Source organism: Sceloporus occidentalis, unplaced genomic scaffold (assembly GCF_023333645.1).
Source record: "Sceloporus occidentalis isolate IW3139 unplaced genomic scaffold, rSceOcc1.0.p SCAF_5, whole genome shotgun sequence".
In the NCBI taxonomy this organism is placed as follows: Eukaryota; Metazoa; Chordata; class Lepidosauria; order Squamata; family Phrynosomatidae; genus Sceloporus; species Sceloporus occidentalis.
The window spans coordinates 50,696,264-50,714,084 of NW_028316985.1; the positions used below are offsets into that span (position 1 = coordinate 50,696,264).

The window sequence follows — 17,821 nt, forward strand, 5'->3', positions numbered from 1 at the left end:
CAGAAAGTGAGGCTCCATGGAGCAGAAATAGGGTGGAAGGGGAGTGATCATCCCATAGCAGCCCACCCACCAGCAGAACAGGCCTCCCTTGTGCTAGAGTGACTTTTAAAGTGGATTTCAGCAGTTGGACGGGTGGTTAAAAAGTAGCTACAGCATTTCTGGTGTGGGATCTCAGCCACAAAATTTATATTGAACAGAATTGTATAAAATACCAATTGCCTCTCTGCTAAAATAAAACTTGTAAATGTAAAATAATGTTACGTAAAAGGTAAAGGTATTTTCCTTTGACAAGGTTGTCAAATCATGTCCAACCAAAGAGGGTGGTAGTCATCTCCATTACTAAGCTGAAGAGCCAACATTGTCAGAGACTATTCTGTGATCATGTGGCCAGAATGATTGCACAGAATACTGTTTACCTTCCCACAGGAGTGATACCTATTTATCTACTTGCATTTACATGTTTTCAAACTGCTAAGTTGGCAGAAGCTGGGAGTAGTAATGGGAACTCACCCCATCATGCGGCATCCGGGCCTCAAACTGCCAACCTGCTGATCTTGCAATCAACAGAGTCAGCATCTTAGCCACTTGAGTCACTGCATCCCCCCAAAAAATGTTAAAGGGGGTTAATTAGAATTTTCTAAATATACAGAATATACAAAAATTTTAAGTGTTCTGAAAGTTACAAACATACACATCATAAAAACAATTAATATTAGTGTGTCACATATATTTAAAATAATAAGTAAAACACCAGATGACATTACATTGCACAGTGGATTCCGCTTAATGCACAAATAAGTGGTGCACCCGGATGTTCTAATAAGCTGCAGAATGGTTTGTGAGTTGTAACAACTCTAAAGCAAGTATATATGATTAAGATCGCTTTCCCATGAAGTGTTTAATTCACAAATCTGTCATAAATAGATTACTGAAAGATGAATTAACTGCTACATATATGACATGTACTATTTTAATATAATGTTAAAAAACATGAATAAATTTCTGAATATGTCAGAGACATGAGAAATATGTATATATTAATATACTTTATGACATTTGAATATAATAATAAACATATAATGCTGCTTGAATACAATTATCTAGGATATCCATATAATTTTCAGGTCCATTGACATGAACAGTCTGTAGGCTCCTGGATCACATACATAATTTCAGTGCCATTTCCTGAGCAGTAAAGTGGCACTGTTAGATTCTGGACTCCACTTTCACGACAGCATTTGCAGAATCTTAAATGGCTATTAATGTTGACATTAAAAATTGTGGCAGAGGGACATTTTCCATCACAAGAAGCCATATTAATCTGTTAGGGGAAGGAAGGAAGGAAAGTCATTGAATATTTCAGGTTTTATCCATTTTAAAAGTATGTCTAACTATGTATGTCTATACATCCAATGTATAAGAAGCCATTTTGAAATCCATTCTCCCCATCAGTGTTGACTTATGCATATGCATCTTCCAGTAGCACCACAGGGTTGTTTCGTTTATTAGACAGCCCATGGATACTAGAACTTGTTTCAAGATCTAATATGTGGGAAAGTAGCCTCACCCTATCCAGCCCTCCAGGAAGGAAACAATAGGGTATAACTGTTCTCAGGAGCTACCACTGATGCCTATTTTATATTTACAAAATGAGGTATTATTTGTTTCTTTATCCAAGCACACTAAAGCATACATGGACCTAAGAGCAATCTGGAACTAAAGATGTCTGCAGACCTGGTGGCCTGTGGAGGCATTTACAGGGCCTTGAGTAGTGAATTGCACTGTTTTCCCACAGGGAGTGGGGCCATTGCCTCACCACCCTTGTATCTCCCATCATGGTCTCAGCTTCTTGCCAACACAACCTGCCTTAAGTGTAAAGAAGGCCCAACCCATAAAGCAGGAGCTTACTTACTGCCTAGGCCCCAAATGCCAAGCACAAGGTGTTACATCCCAATGCCCTTAAAAGGATTTATGATTCTATCAGATTCAAAGCATATCCATGGTAAGAAGTCACAGATCAGAATGTTTTAAAATCAATATTTTTCATGCATCTTTGTGCCTGGTCACTCTTGTTTTAGAGTAAGAAAGGCATTTAATGGCATACAGCACTTCTCTGATGTAAGCAATTATATTGTGTGCAGCTCATCTGGAGGCAGGTGTTATTCTAAACAGAATTGCTCAGCACTTCTGTCATGTATGGGTAAAGGCAATTAAGTTGTAAACACAACTATGAGTGGGAGAACATTTGCAAGATAAGAGCTCTTCTAAGGTCAAGGAAGAAGGAGGCCATATTTAGGGTGCATATGTTTGTTTAGTTTTCAGGGAAGTAGCCCTGTTGGCCTCTTACAGCATTAAGAGGCGGAAGGGAGGGGGAGGGGGAGGGGGAAAGGAATGTAGCAGCAGCTTTAAGACTAACTAGTTTTACTTTAGTATGAGCTTTCGTGGATATAGACCCAGTTCTTCAGATGCAGTACAGCGTGATATCCAGGCCTGAGAACATAAGGCATATTTACACAGTTGTGGGAGTTGAAATGGCATGGAATGTAATGGGATCCAGAAAGAAGTAAATCACAACCCTTGCCCTAAATTTTCAAAAGGGATGCTTGCAAAGTGATACAGGTCTTTCAGAGCTTACAGTGGTCAGTTAGTGTTAATATGTGAATCTTCCCTAGGAGGATTCCTTCTGTTACATATGTGCAGTAGCAAGAACTCTACTAATAATATATGTAGTACACCATGCTAACTCTGCTAATGGATATGAATTTGTGAATATAATTCAATCCATCTGTCTCTAGTCTTCCTTTGTATTCTCCTTGTTCAAGGACTTTAAAACTCATGCTATTTTTAGTACCTTTTGTAAGTGAGCAGTTAAGATTTGGAGGGTATCTGTAGGCCAATAAAGGCCTGCCTCCTAGAGCTTGTGAAAGGGCTGTGTTAGTCTCCACAATTGGTTGTGGTTCATTGATGATCCAAGTGAACTCAACTGGTGACTGTAAGTGATCGCTAGGGGTGTTCCATCATTTTATGCTGCTGGTATGTCCTGTAGTAGATTGTTCTGGGGAGGTAATATTTCCTTACTGATCTTTTTCTTAAACTCCTTAGGTGGATATTGTAGTTTGAGAAATGCCTGTTGTAAATCCAAGTTTTGAATCTCTGTCTTGTGGGCCTGAGCAGATGCAGTTGTATCAGAGGGCATGACTATAAACAACATAGTTGGTAATGCATTCTGGATGAAAATTGGAGGCATTATTTATAGTGAGGAGTAGGTTTTTGATAGATACATTATGCAGTTCACAGTGGTGTCAAGAAAGTTAATGTGTTGTGTGGATTGTTCCAGGCTCAGGTTGATGTTAGGGTGAAAGTTACTGAAATTCTGGTGAAACTTTTCAAGTGATTGCTTTCCATATTTCTAAATAGCAAAGTTGTCACCAATAGATTAGATAGATGGATGGATGGATGGATGGATGGATGGATGGATGGATGGATGGATGGATGGTATCTGGGTTCATGTGCTGAGAAGGAGTTCCAGGTCAGCTATGGAGATGTTTGCATACTGTAGATGTGAGTTCCCACTGCAGTGTTACTGACTTGGAGGTACATGTTATTGTAAAAGTGAAGTAGTTATGAATGAGTACACAGTGGCAGTTTGGTGGCTATGTGTGCTATAGCCTCATTCAGGATTGTATTTTTGATGGCCTGTAGTCCACCCTGGTATAGGATGTTGGTGTAGAGGGAATCTACATCCATAGTGGCTAGGATGGTGTTCTTTGAGTATTTGTTCATGGACCATATTTTCTGCAATAAATCAGTTGTATCCTTCACATATCTTGGAACATTAATTGTACGGCCTGAGAATTGAGTCCATATACCCAAATACACCAATAGCAAGGGTGCTATGCTTGAGACAGTGCGTCTTCTTTGATTAGCTTGTTTGTGTATTTTGGATAGCAGACAGAAGATGCCAGGTTTAGGCTGCTGAAGTATGTCCATTTGAATTCAGTTCTTTACATCAGTGGAGAACTGTCTGAGTAGTTTGCATAGTTCCTTCAGCTATTCATTCATGGGATCCTTAGAGAGGAGTTTGTACAATTTAATGTTGGACAATGGCTTCTCCACCTCCTGTGTGTAGTCTTAAAAGTGCTGCTACATTCCTTTTTTTCTCCTCCCCTTTCTCCTCCTTTTTGGATTTTTTTAGCACACTGATTATGGATATCTTTTAATGCTTTGCATGTTACAACCCACACAAGTAAAAAGCACAAAGCAAAATTAGCCACTTGTACTTACAGGACTCTGACTTATGCAGTCATGTTTCCTGATAGTTGTTCTGATTGTCACCTTTTGGCAAATCCTATCATCCCTTTTGCCTGATGAAAGATACAATAACCTCTGTTTAGTCATCAATTCCAACATAAAGTATGGAGATAATATTCAGAATAACATTTCTTAGGCCATGATCTAACGAGCCCCCTAGGTGTGTGCTTTTAGACATGCATCAAGGTGTCTCATCTTTTTCTATCACTTGTCCAATTATTGTTACGTATACTTAGATGCCAAATCTAGAAGTTGTTGAGCTTGAAGAGCGTGTCTTATTATATGAAGACTGTTTTCAAATGTGGTTTTATCAAGGCATTGTATTGCAACTGTAAAGCTTACCTCATGGCCCTGAGGATCATGGCTTTAGTTTAATTGGTAATATGGTTATAACTATCTCAGTACCTTCAGTAGATTCTTCAAAACTGTGATTTAGTAACATTCCTGTCATTACTCATTTTCTCTATGGGAAAATCTTTTATACTTAATAACTGCTATAAGTAATGTTTAAAGAAGCTGAAAATGCCACCAGTGTTCACAGATTTTGAGATTTGATGCTTTAGTTAATAAAATCTGAATCCACTTTATGAAAATCAAGGAAGAAAACAGATTGCAAAATAGTATTTCCTAGTGAATGTAATAAATGTTGCATGCAGTACATTTAGGCTTCAGTATGTCCAGTTCACATTAACCAATGTATACATTTCATATGCAGTGGAGTGAAGGAGCCCTATTCTTTTGCATATCTAAAACAGACATAAAATCTGCTGTGCTAGTTCATTACAGAAAAATAATCAAGAATCTTCAGGGACATTAAAGACTAATAGATTTGTTGTGCAACTGAAATCTCACAAAGAAACTTCGGTGTGAAAAAGGCCCTTCAGATCTTACATGACATGTCCACTTTCTTTTACAGCACACAGCCCTCATAGATATTTATGTAAACTAACCTCATAAGTAATGGGGAGAACATGGAATTCAAAATGTGTTGTTGTTTTTTCCTGTATCCTACCTGCATGGAAAATCTACATGTTTGGGTTATGTATGAACTAGAGTTCATATGATGATGATTAGAGAGAAAACATGAAACATTTTCTTATACATGTAACATATTATTTCAAGGACCTTGTTTGGTTACAAATACTAAATGCATGTGCAACAATTAACAGCATTCAAGAATATATGGTATGTTTTCCCCTCCCTCCTCAATTAAAAACAGCAGTAAGGACACATGGAATGGAAACTAACAAATCTCAACATCAAGAGACCCCTAGATATTAAAAAAAAATTGCATGCCCTGTTCACAAAATTGATTGTGCAATTTTAGTAGAAAAAATAATAGCTACTCTTTTCACACAAAAAATTGCATCCATGTGCAGGACAAAAATGTTTACAAAATCAGGATAAAGTGAAGCGCTGACAGTAGTACTAGCTTTATACTGGACAAAAGGAGAATGTGATAATATGTCATAAAAATCAAACGTGTTCTGTTGCACCAAATGTCATTGTGGCAATTAAGCCCAAATTAATGTATATTGGTATAAAGTTCTCTTCAGCTAATTCTCGCTTTAATCTGGGTTTCTAAAATTATAATTCATGATAACTGCTATCTGCCTACTCCATGTCCATGATGCTCCCTGCCATCAAATGCATGTTGAGAACAGCTGTAAACGTATTTTTATTTGGGAGAAAACACAATCTTAGAGTGAATTTTCTTGCTTGTGTTTGGAAAGCCCACTGGACATCACAGTATCAATACAATTTGGAGTAGTATACGGACATATATCAGTCCTGCTCCTTATATATTTCCATGGAGAAAATAAGGTGTACACACTTATATAATCATGTATGGTAATCACATGAGCCCTTTTCAGGTGCTCTTTAATTATAGAAAATAAACACGTGAAAAGCAGAAGCACTCTAGCCTGCCCACCTCTACTCTCCTCATGTGGAGAGTATGCTCTGAAAGGGAAAACCTACTCTAAGGATGATGGCTGACCATATGATTCAGAACACCTGCAAATCTAATTTTTCTGCAATTGCAGGAAGAACCTTTATAAATCGTGCAGCCACCCCTTTTCAAACATTCACACTCTCCACATCTGGATCATGATGGAAACATTGAAATCACCCAGTCAAGACTGTACACTGAAGCCAATCATGGGTGTTTGGTATGCTTGCGTCCAAACCACTGTTGTGCTTTGCTTCCATCATATTACAACACCAACCAGTTAAGGTTTCTTATCTCCCCCAATCACCTGCTGTAGTAACCATTACCATGAACTGATTCATTAAGTGGAAAAGAAGAACACATTTTATAAAAAGTGGAATGGGAAACTTGTGACCACCCAGCTGCTGGATGGCAACTCTCATAAGCCCTTGACAGTCCATAGTGAAAGATAATAGGAACCACAATCCAAAAGCCACAAGGTGCCCATCCCAGGCCTAAGCGGTTGATCTGTAAAATGGTGGACAATTAATTCTGCACCTCATCCCAAAAGCCATTCCTGATGTGCTCAGGGGCAGCTATCAGCTTGAAGGCTATCAGCGCTTGTCAGGATCATAGAATAGCCTGTTCTAACTGAGTCATACTTAAATATGGACATTTCTATAAAGAATATAGACATATTAAAAATGATTTTTAAAGGAAAGAAAATACATTATTAAAAAATAATAATACCTGGTTCACAATTAATACTACCAGTAGAGACTACGGGGCTAATGGCAAAAGGTAATACACCCCATCCAGAACCTGGCAGAATTATTGGGAACATAAGTTTCTTGTAATATAAGAACATTTTACACAAACAACATTATATTAATTCTTACACTGCCAACTGCAATCTTTTTTTTTGTTAAAAAAGTAGCAAGTCTTCCTATTTCTCTAAATTACAGATAACCTACATTTTAATACTTGTGAGGATATCAAAACTACAAAGATTAAAAGGAAAAAAAATCTAGGGCATGTTATGACTCTGGCAAGGTAAGAATTAAATATATGAACTCAGCATGCATTTAATCATTTCCTTTAAAATTTAAAGATTATTGGTTCCCATTAAAACCCAAAGAGTTGCAAGCTATACTTGTAGATGACTTTTAAATCTGCTTTACAATAAAAGCACATGCTTTTAGTTTAAAAAAAAACATTTACTATTCGCATTACAAAAGCATTTTCATTACACATTTCTTCTTAGAAGCCATCTCAGCAAACACTTCTGAAGTATAACACTGCCTTTCCTAAGACTACATAACATTGTGCACAATGTACTTAACACTATAGTAAATGAGCAATTTATAAATTACATAATATAGGATGAGATTAAACTTTGTTTATCCATTTAGGGAATTAATCCTCCTTAATATTTTTCTTAAATATTTGGCATTCAGAATAACAACCTCTTTAGCTAAAATTATCTGTTTTTTAATTAGGATACATACTCATATGCCTTCCAATAGTAATTTTTAAAAGAAACTGTTGAGAAAATATTATATAACCTATATGTAAGATGGGTGGGTGGGTTGGTGGGTGGGTGGGTGGGTGGATGGATAGATGGATGGATGGATAGATAGATAGAGAGAGAGAGAGAGAGAGAGAGACAGACAGACAGACAGACAGACAGACAGACAGATTCCTTTGAGTGGAAATCCAGAGGACACTCCTATTGGAAACAGGAGGAGAAAGGCTATTTTTATTGTATTTTATTTTTCTGTTTTTCCTTTGAAGCATCCTACAAAAGTTTTTTCCAGAAGCTCATCTCCTCTGGTCACTAAAGGCACTGAAGAAAGCACTGGAAAAGGAGGAATTGGCAAAAGTCCCTCTCCTCTCAAACCTGCAGGAAGTTTTGCTGGATTACATCCCTTCTATTAACAAGAACCAACCCCCAGTCTCATGTTGTGCCACATATATCTTTAATGTTACCATTTACAACACAATATAAGATTATATTATTGCACTGAATAACTGATGCTATTGGTCTAGTGAACTGGTGGGAATTTGTCCCCTTCAAAGAACATTTTTGTATATGTGAAACATCATTAAGCAATATAAAAGTACGTATATTGTGCACACTTGTTGAATGAGCTACACTGATCTAAAACACGTGTTGCCTATTAGGATAGATTTAGAGGACATATCTAGAGAGCAGAGTTCAGCTTGCACAACATTTCAATCTCTGGAATAGACTAGAATGTAAAATATAGAACATGCAGGCATGTGTACATACTAGAGGACAAGAAACTTCACTTAAGACAAGTAAAAATTGTTTTCCTCGCACACAATAGGCTTTCCAAATTGAAAAGAAACAAAAATACAACTGTACAGATTGGTAGTTACCAACATGTTTTTAAAAATATGATCGTGTATATATGCCCTGTTGGGTTGGGTATATTTCAATTAGCTTTAGTGACCTGCAGTGTGGATGAATTTAAATAAAGGTACAAATAAGCTTTATTTAATAAAGACTTCCTCACACCACAGATGCTAAGAGCCTGTGAAGTTTCTTTTTTTTCTTCTGGTTATTTTATTTTATTTTATTTTGGTCTTCTCTTTCATCTATATCCAGTACCCCATTTTTGTGCTTTCTTGATCCCTCCAGCTTTGGTTGATGGATGGATAGGAGAAACCACCACACTGGATGTTCACCCTTCTCTCAGGTGTCACCCAGTGCCATCCACATTCCCTGTAACCACTAGTGATGCCCCTACTTATAATCATGTGCAAATGATTATGTGCTGACACATTTACACTTACAAATTTATCAAAATGCAACTGACCTTTTTTATATATATGAACATTAGAAGTTGTTTGCTCACTGAATTATCTTCTCATTCTTGAACTGAAGTGAAGGGAAAAAAACATTTATTCCTACAGAATGTACAGGAGTATATGTGTTTCCTTTTCTATTAAGTCCAAGTGTGGGAAGATAATTCTAATGTTCAAATCACATTTAAAAGTTAAAGCTCTATAGTCTTTACTATATGACAGAAAAAGTATTACACAGAGTTTTACACAGAGTTTTATCTTGCTTTGCGATCTTGTACTGTGGTACTTTGAGATGGCCTACGGGCTAATCAATAAATATTGATTGATTGTTTGATAGAAAAACCTATGACCACCATGAAAATAATTTATTTCACTCCATTACCCAAATCAAATGTCAAGGTTTAAAATGTTCCTTTGAACAGATGTTCATATCTTGTACTTGGTAATAAAAAATATAATTGGGGGGGGGGGGTATTTTAAAAGTACATTTAGTTGCATATATGTGTATTCCTTGCCTAAGAAAACCTTATGAAATTCATGGGGCCTCCATAAATTGACAGGCAACTTGAAGGCACATGCATATACGCGCACACACGCACACACACTATATTTGGATAGATTTAGTTATACTCCAGAAGGAAAGATTAAATAAAAATCCAAAATCACCATGTGAGTAGCCATACAAAGCAAGGCTTATCAATGATATTTGTTAAAAACTATACATATTTAACATGATTTGGGGGCAGCATGCTTTTTTCTTTCCATATGTCCATTAGAAGAGTTAAGAACACAAAGTTATCCATATCAAAAGCAAGACTAGCATACAACTAGCACTCAATGCAGCTTTCTTCACTTACAGGTCTTGCAGCAGCCATCATTATATGTCTGTACAGTGCCTCCATTCTAGAAAAATTTTAAAAGAATATTTCAAAAAAGACTTGTGTCTAAAGAAACATCTTGATACATTTATATGACAAATACAAAAAGCAAGAAGCAGTCAAATCCAAAACCTGTGCAAATATTTACTTATTTAAATTTTATCTTAATAGTTTACATTATGAGAAAATTCAGCAACACAATGATTGTAATATAGAAGGCAGCACTCTTTTCTTGTCATGAAAACATTAGTGAAAACTCTAGGTGTTGTGTTATAAGCTGTAGTATTTGTCTTATGTCTCATAATTCATGTAAAACAAATTATGTGTGAATTATGCTGTGTGAAAAATTGAATATGTACAAAATAAACTGCTTTTGAACCTTCTCAAATGCCGTATCCATATAGTTAGCTAGAAGTGATGCACCAATAGTGCAGCACTCACCTAAATTTCCTAAAGGCACCAGATCCTGTCTTATCTTGGAAGCTAAGCAGAGTCCACCCTGATTAGTACTTCGATGGAAGATGGCCAACAAATACCAAGTGCTGTGGACCATATTTCAGAGGAAGGAATGACAAACCCCTTTCTGACTATTCCTTGCCTTAAAAAATCCTATGAAATTAATGGGACCACATAAGTTCACAGGCACCTTGAAGGTACAAATACACTCCCACAACAGTGATGTGAACCTTTCCTCCACTTAATGTACAGGTTTCTGATTGAACTAATACACTGCATTAGCACCAACTCCTACGAATGCACGAGTTTGTCTCATTTTTTGTCATTCAGGCTTTTTGGTTCATGTGTGTGCTCTTTAAAAAAAAGTATTTTTGTGGCTGGCATTCATACATTGGTCCCAGTTCACTGAAAGCTGACAGAAAGGAGATTGGGACAGACTTTCTGCACCATGCTGTTATCATCAACTGAATGAATAAACCAGGGCAAAATTTCAAAAGTGATTTGGCATGTGGCATGGAGTTACTATTCACCTTTGTGAATAAGGACCTTATTGCATGGCAAAATAAAGCAACTTATCCCTGCTGGGCTACAGTCACTTATGGGATGCAATCAGGAATTATTGCATAAAAAATGCTGCCAATGCCACTGGGCAATTGCATCCTAGTGGCATCCAGGCTCCCAGTCATGCTCAGCTGGCCAATTTGCAAACACAGGAAGCTCCCGTTTTTGAAAAGTGGCTGGCTGAGCATGGCCTGGATGCAGCCAGGATCATCTCCTCTGGGCACTAAAAGCATTATTTATTTTGGCATGCAATAAGGTCCTAAGACTTGCAGAATTAATAATATACCATATGTAATTTTATGTACACAGCTTATAATATTTGTTGGTCTACTAATATCTCTGATCTGTATTCATTCATTCAATCCTTGTGTGCTATTTGATTTAGTACAGTACATCTAATCTGAATTCTGTAATCATCATGCAGTTGTAAGGCAGTGGTTTTCCCACACCAAGTGCCACTCGGTGCAGGGGGTGGGACTTTCAAGGGTGAGACTTCCAGGGACAGCATGCACTCCCTCTCCCCAAGCCAACCTGTCTTTTTCCTGATGAGGAAAAGGATGGGATGGCACAGGGGAACAGAGCAGTGTGCGCAAGGAAGGAATGGAGTGGCGTGCATGGGAGGAATGGAATGCCATATACTCACGGGGGATGGAGCAGCACGCAGGGCAGATGGAGCGTAGGGGATGGTGCGGGGCAGCTGACCAGGTATGACCCCCTTCCGGGGTGTCACCCAGTGTAGTCCACATCTCCCACACAAACCCCCAGTGATACTACTGCTGTAAGAGCATATACCAGTGATGGTGAACCTTTTAGCGGCCAAGTACCCAAACTGCAACCCAAAACCCACTTATTTATTTCAAAGTGCCATGTCCCTCTGGCTTTCTAGTAACAAACTCTGGCAAACTCTATGCTGCGGTGATGGCACATGTGCCCACAGAGAGGGCTCTGAGTGCCACCTCTGGCACATGTGCCATAGGTTCGCCATCACTGGCATATACCCTAGAATCATAGAATTGTAGAGTTGGAAGAGATCACAAGGGCCATCCAGTCCAACCCCCTGTCATGCAGGAAATCACAATCAAAGCATCCCCAACAGATGGCCATCCAGCCTCTGCTTGAAGACCTCCAAGGAAGGAGACTCCACTACACTCCAGGGGAGTTTGTTCCACTGTCGAACAGCCCTTACTGTCAGGAAGTTCCTCCTAATGTTGAGGTGGAATCTCTTTTCCTGTAGTTTGCATCCATTGCTCCAGGTCCTAGTCTCTGGAGCAGCAGAAAACAAGCTTGCTCCCTCCTCAATATGACATCCCTTCAAATATTTAAACAGGGCTATCATATCACCTCTTAACCTTCTCTTCTCCAGGCTAAATATCCCCAGCTGCCTAAGTCGTTCCTCGTAGGGCATGGTTTCCAGACCTTTCACCATTTTAGTTACTCTCCTTTGGACACGCTCCAGTTTCTCAATGTCTAGGCAACCCTAGGCAAATCTCAAAGAAGTAAATCAATACAATTTATTTCTCAGTAACTGTAAGTCTACCGATGATTAGATCTTTACAGTTTACATGCAATCATAATAACACTTACTCTTATCCAGTAATATGGTCTGATATCCATTAATCACAACTGCAGGAGCAGACCCACAAGTAATTTATTTGTGCACATGGGTTTCTCTTCTCCGAAAATTTAGTGGAATGACCTATAGTGGAATAGCCTATATGATCAAGGATCCCTTCTACACAACAATAAACTATGTGGGCTCAGGATAAAGACATTTACTTCCATATATGTATGCTTAGGACTACAACCCTACTCAGAAAAAGTTTGGTGTTAGCTATCAGTGTATTATTAAGAACACAATTTAAAAAAATCTTCAGCAATATTATTAATAAATAAGATTGTTAGTCACCACTTATGCAAGTCCCATTGATTTCAGTGGGTCTACTCTAGTTGAGAGTAACATTATATTTCACCCTATGAAAATAATGTATTGCACAAAGAAGATCAAAATTGCAAACAAAATATTCTTTCATATCATTTTTATTCTTTTCTATATGCTACATCAAGGGTACAAACCTTTGTACACTCAGTCTCATTAAAAGGTGGGCAAATGATGTTCGATCCAAGTACTATTGCACCTATAGCTGTCTTTGTACATTCATATTTAATACAGTTTGACACCCATGTGCTTCCTTCCTGAAAAGTAAAAGACAAAAGGTTATTCTTCCAGAATAACTGGTTAAAAGGTGACAGAAATGTTTACTATGGCTATCCAAAAATTTTAACAGCTGTTTAATTCTGCTGACCACTGTCAATATTTTCTGAGAGCACCATTTTAACCATTTCTGCTGCAGTAACTATGCTATAGCAGATAAACTTCCTTACAATCCCTTTTTGTATGATTGTCCACTTTAATTTGCCCAGACTTCTCTTTAAAAAAAAGACACACATGATGGGGAGCATCTTGAGGCCAATGAAAAAGCAGAGAGCCACCCTGCTATTTCTCACTAAAATCTACTCTCTCCTTGTGTTGTTTTTCCCGATATAAAAACCTATATCAGGGTTTTGTTTCATGTATTTGCATGCAATGGCCATGCTGGCATGGATTGTAAATTGTAAATCATGGGTTGTAAATCAGGATTTTGGTGACTCTTGGCTTCTCATGAACTATCTGCCTGCAGGTGCACATAGCTCATTTGCACCTTCTTTTCTCTTCCTGTTAGTATGATTAGTTATGGAAAGTAAGAATGGTTTCTAACACAGACTTCCCCAATTCTGGAAAACTGCCCGAAATCAGAGATTCCCACTGTTATAGCTTAAAACATCTGGAAGGCAACAGATGTTAGAGAATGCTGATTTAGCATGTCATCCAAACGAAGGACCCTGTGTTATTGCTCCCCTATAAAATAGGATACAAAATTAAAGAACAAACCCTGGTTTGTTTAGCCAATTACATTATCAGGAAGAGTCAAGCAGTAGTGAACAAGTATGCAGCCCATATACAATAAGCAACATTTCTTCACATTTGTTGTTTCATATGAATATGCCCAATTTCAGGCTCAATTTTATTAAAAGAATAAACAAATTAATATTCTTATCCTGAAGGTAGGCCCTGAAGAGTTAGATTCTTGTCTAAGTAGTGTTTTTTTCCTGTATTTTGTTCTCTTTGGGATTATGTCTATCAACCAAAAGTACATGCAGGTAGCAGCTATGACTGTGACAACTACCCTTTTAATACAAGTATACTGGCTATATAAAGTGACTTAGAACCCAAGATAGTTTGAATTAGGCTTAGAAATAGAATCATAGAGTTGGAAGAGACCATAAGCACCATCCAGTCCAACCCCCTGCCATGCAGGAAATCTCAATCAAAGCATAAGAAACAATTTAAGAGATTTAAAGATTTTCTAAAATAAGAATTGCCTAATAAGTATCCTTATACATTACTTTTTACAGATTTTTAAAAATGAACTTACTTCGTGAATAACGAGGGTTCCATTGCCAGTATCGAAAGGACATGACATATTTATGCAAGAACCACAACAAGAATGCTGACTTAGTGAGGGAACATATACTTGGTGCTGTTGAAAACAGAGAAAAGGGGTTTTTTTTAAAAAAGAAAAGTCCACACTGACATTATTTTTAAAAAACATATACCTAATCATAGTCAAGTGATTTTTATCTACATTTAATAGTTAAGGTTTTTTCCATGGACATTATCTGACAATTGTTTCAACACCACAGCTGTGATACATAAGGTAATATGCCGTAGGAAGCCTACTGACATTAGCCACTGGAACAATTAAGGCCCTATCTTTACAGGCCAAATAAAATGACTTCTCCCTGTCCTCTCTCTGGGGAGACCAGATAACACATGACCCAAACCCCAGTTCTGGTGCAAACAGACACAATGATGTATGGTCCATTCAGCACCAGAACTAGGGTTTAACCCCCCTTAAAATAAATTAAAATACTCCAGCAGTTGCTTAGGATCTTCCTGGAAGATCCAGAGTTCTCCATTCTGATGCCAGGCAGCTGTTTAAAATGAGTCCAACTGAATCAACCCATGCATCCACCACTGTTGCCAGCCACTTGCTCTGAGGTCAGAATAAAGTGCCAAGCTGTGTGATCATTTCTAGGTGCCTTCTGGTCTCTGAGTGAGGTAATCCACCACGGTGTCAGATACACTGGGAGGCTCAGCAGTAAGTATGTGCAAAAGCTGCTTGGTGTCAGAACAGAGAGTGAGATAACTGGGGGTGGTGAGTTTGTTCAGCTCTGAGACCAGGATACTCCAGGCTGCCCACAGAATATTCTGGAAATTGCAGGCAGGACCTATAATAAGGCATTTTCTCATTCATTATTTATTCATTGGATTTGTTTAAAACGTTGTGAAATCAGTTTAAAATTACAAGAATGTGCTGCAGTAGGGCATCCTCTTGTGGCTGCATGCACGAAGTCAGTAGCTAGGGATTCAGAAGCGTTTAACCAGTTTGTTGTATTAGACAAATCCTAGATTAACACAATTTGGGGTATTAGATTACAAACCAGAGTAGGTATCATGCCACCTGCAAGCTGTATGTGGCCCCTAAAACCTTTTAAATGAGCCACAGACTTATCCCAGAACTGCCTCGGTCCCTCCATTTGTTTTAAAAGGTGGCATAAACAAGTAACTGCTACTCCAGAAGCAGCAATTTACTACAAAGCATTCCTAAAGTCCAGCTAACACCCCGAAAATCACATTCTGAAGACTTCTACTTCTTTCCATTTCTGGTATTTGTTTTCACAACCTTTGCAGTCCAGGGGAGGCCCTTGAAGGTGAAAATTATTTCCTCACTCCAGCCCCAGTTGCCCACCCCTATTCAAAACTGGGGGGGGGGGGTGTTTGACTTGAAGCAAAATGTGAAATAAGGCTTGAAATTGTATTGCTCTCCAGATGCTGTTGGACTGCATTTCCCCAAAATTCTAGCCAGTGGTGGGGAATACCAGGAATTGTACTTCTGCAACATCTGTAGGCCACCACAGTCTCCATCCCTGACTTAAAATATGTATCTAGTATTTTTGAATGGATTTCAAGAACAATCCCAGTTTACTCAAAAATAATTTCACACCTACACATTAGCAAAACTTACAGCTTCGCATTTTTTCGAACAGTTTACTATGATAAGATCCATAGCATAAAATCCTGTGTTGGGGTCTCTTTCATGTGAACATTTTGCTGTGTAACAGAGATCTCCATCCAAATACTGAATCATGGCTTGCCCAGGGCTCAAAATGGTCACTTCTTGGAATACACAGACATTGTCCTTTTCTAATGGAAAAAAAAACAGAGTTGTGTTAAAAATGTTATACATGAATACCTGTAGAAATGTTTTGTACTTAAAAAGCACTGCCATTTGTTAGGTACTTTTCATATCACTTCTACTTCACACAGAGACACATTATTCTCTTTCTTTCTCTCTTGCACACAAAATGAAAATACACTTGTTTACTGTTATACATAAATGTCACTATGTTATAACGTGCACACATGCACATACGGAATAACATTTGTTAAAAACTTTGGCTAACATAACACAGCTGAAGGACAGATGATACAGGTAATTTGGAATATTTTTATTCTAGATCTTTGTCTTCTCATTGACATGCAGATTTGTAAGGTAATAAAGAATATAAGACATGGTTTTAAAGTAGAAATAGATATTGATTAAAACTAAATATGAATAGTATTGAAAGTAACATGTATACCACAAATGTACTGAGGACATCCACACATGGTAGAAACACTAGAATCTATTCTCTGAACTTCTCCCTGCAATATTAATATATATATATATATATTAGCATTATATATGTCCAATCCCACACAAACAGAAAAATATAATTTCATCCAAAATAAAAATGCTTAACCCCAATGGCCAAAAGCATATGCCAGTACAAATGTGACAATATTTCTTCCCAGTCCCTTTTTCATGGCCCCAACAATGAACTGAAAGCAACTCCTGAGGACTTGCTAGCCCTCTCAAGTTTCTGAAGGAGCAGCATCAGAGAGGGAAAATATCCCTCGCCACCCCATTCTGTCGATGGAAGTGGTTTCATCAGCAGATTTTCCCTGATGAATTCTGCCCAAGATAAACAAACTACAACAATAGCAAATAATACAAATGCAGTTTAACAACAGAGCACTTCCCTCATACATACAATTTTGCTTTTAATAGATATTAAAAGTTGTGTGCACATTGTATATGTATCCTGTCCAGGATTTGAGGAGTGCACAGTCACACATCCTACCTAATCTGCCAACACAATTATATATCTAACATCAAATAGGGACAACTTTAAAACTTTTAAGGTATAATTTGGTAATAATCAAACCAAATATTTCTTACCACTTTACATGCTGGTACAGTTAAATTTTCACAGTTACATTCTGCAGAAAGAAAGGATAATAGGTAGGGGGAAACAGTGGAAAGATCAATATAACTATATAAGATGAAAAACAGTTTCTAGGTTGTTAATTCAATAATTAGGAGTCAGAAATGGCAGGTACCACAGATCCAGTCAGGACAACACTGTCCAGGTATTCTTTTCTTCACCAGCTTCATATCAACAGAACAATTCAGAAGAGGGGAGCGACAGAGAGTCTCATCACAGACTACAGGAAGAGAAATGAAGTGATTAAGGATTACTCCAATTCCACAAGGCAATTAGTCCAATATCCAAGACCTTTGTGTTATGTCTTTATTATTTTTAGTTGCCAGCTTGAATGATTGGCTCAAGAACAAAAGCAGCTACTTTAATCATACATAAGTGAGCTGACATCCCTTTTGGCATTTTGGGCTTTTTTTCCATATGAAAA

At 37.8% G+C, this 17,821-nt stretch overlaps 1 protein-coding gene across 1 annotated transcript in view; it reads right to left on the minus strand.

Annotated features, from left to right (window-relative positions):
• Positions 1-1,099: 1,099 nt before the first annotated feature.
• LOC149312146 (otogelin-like protein) overlaps positions 1,100-17,821 on the minus strand; it is a 111,731-nt gene continuing 95,009 nt past the window's right edge. The window contains exons 48-56 of the mRNA XM_089527174.1: positions 17,513-17,617; positions 17,352-17,392; positions 16,711-16,774; positions 16,095-16,273; positions 14,442-14,546; positions 13,042-13,161; positions 9,931-9,976; positions 4,285-4,364; positions 1,100-1,321 (exon numbers count right to left, since the gene is read on the minus strand). Of these exons, the coding sequence (XP_089383300.1) occupies positions 1,121-1,321; positions 4,285-4,364; positions 9,931-9,976; positions 13,042-13,161; positions 14,442-14,546; positions 16,095-16,273; positions 16,711-16,774; positions 17,352-17,392; positions 17,513-17,617 (941 nt within the window). The 3' untranslated portion in view covers positions 1,100-1,120. The remainder of the gene's footprint in view (positions 1,322-4,284; positions 4,365-9,930; positions 9,977-13,041; positions 13,162-14,441; positions 14,547-16,094; positions 16,274-16,710; positions 16,775-17,351; positions 17,393-17,512; positions 17,618-17,821) is intronic.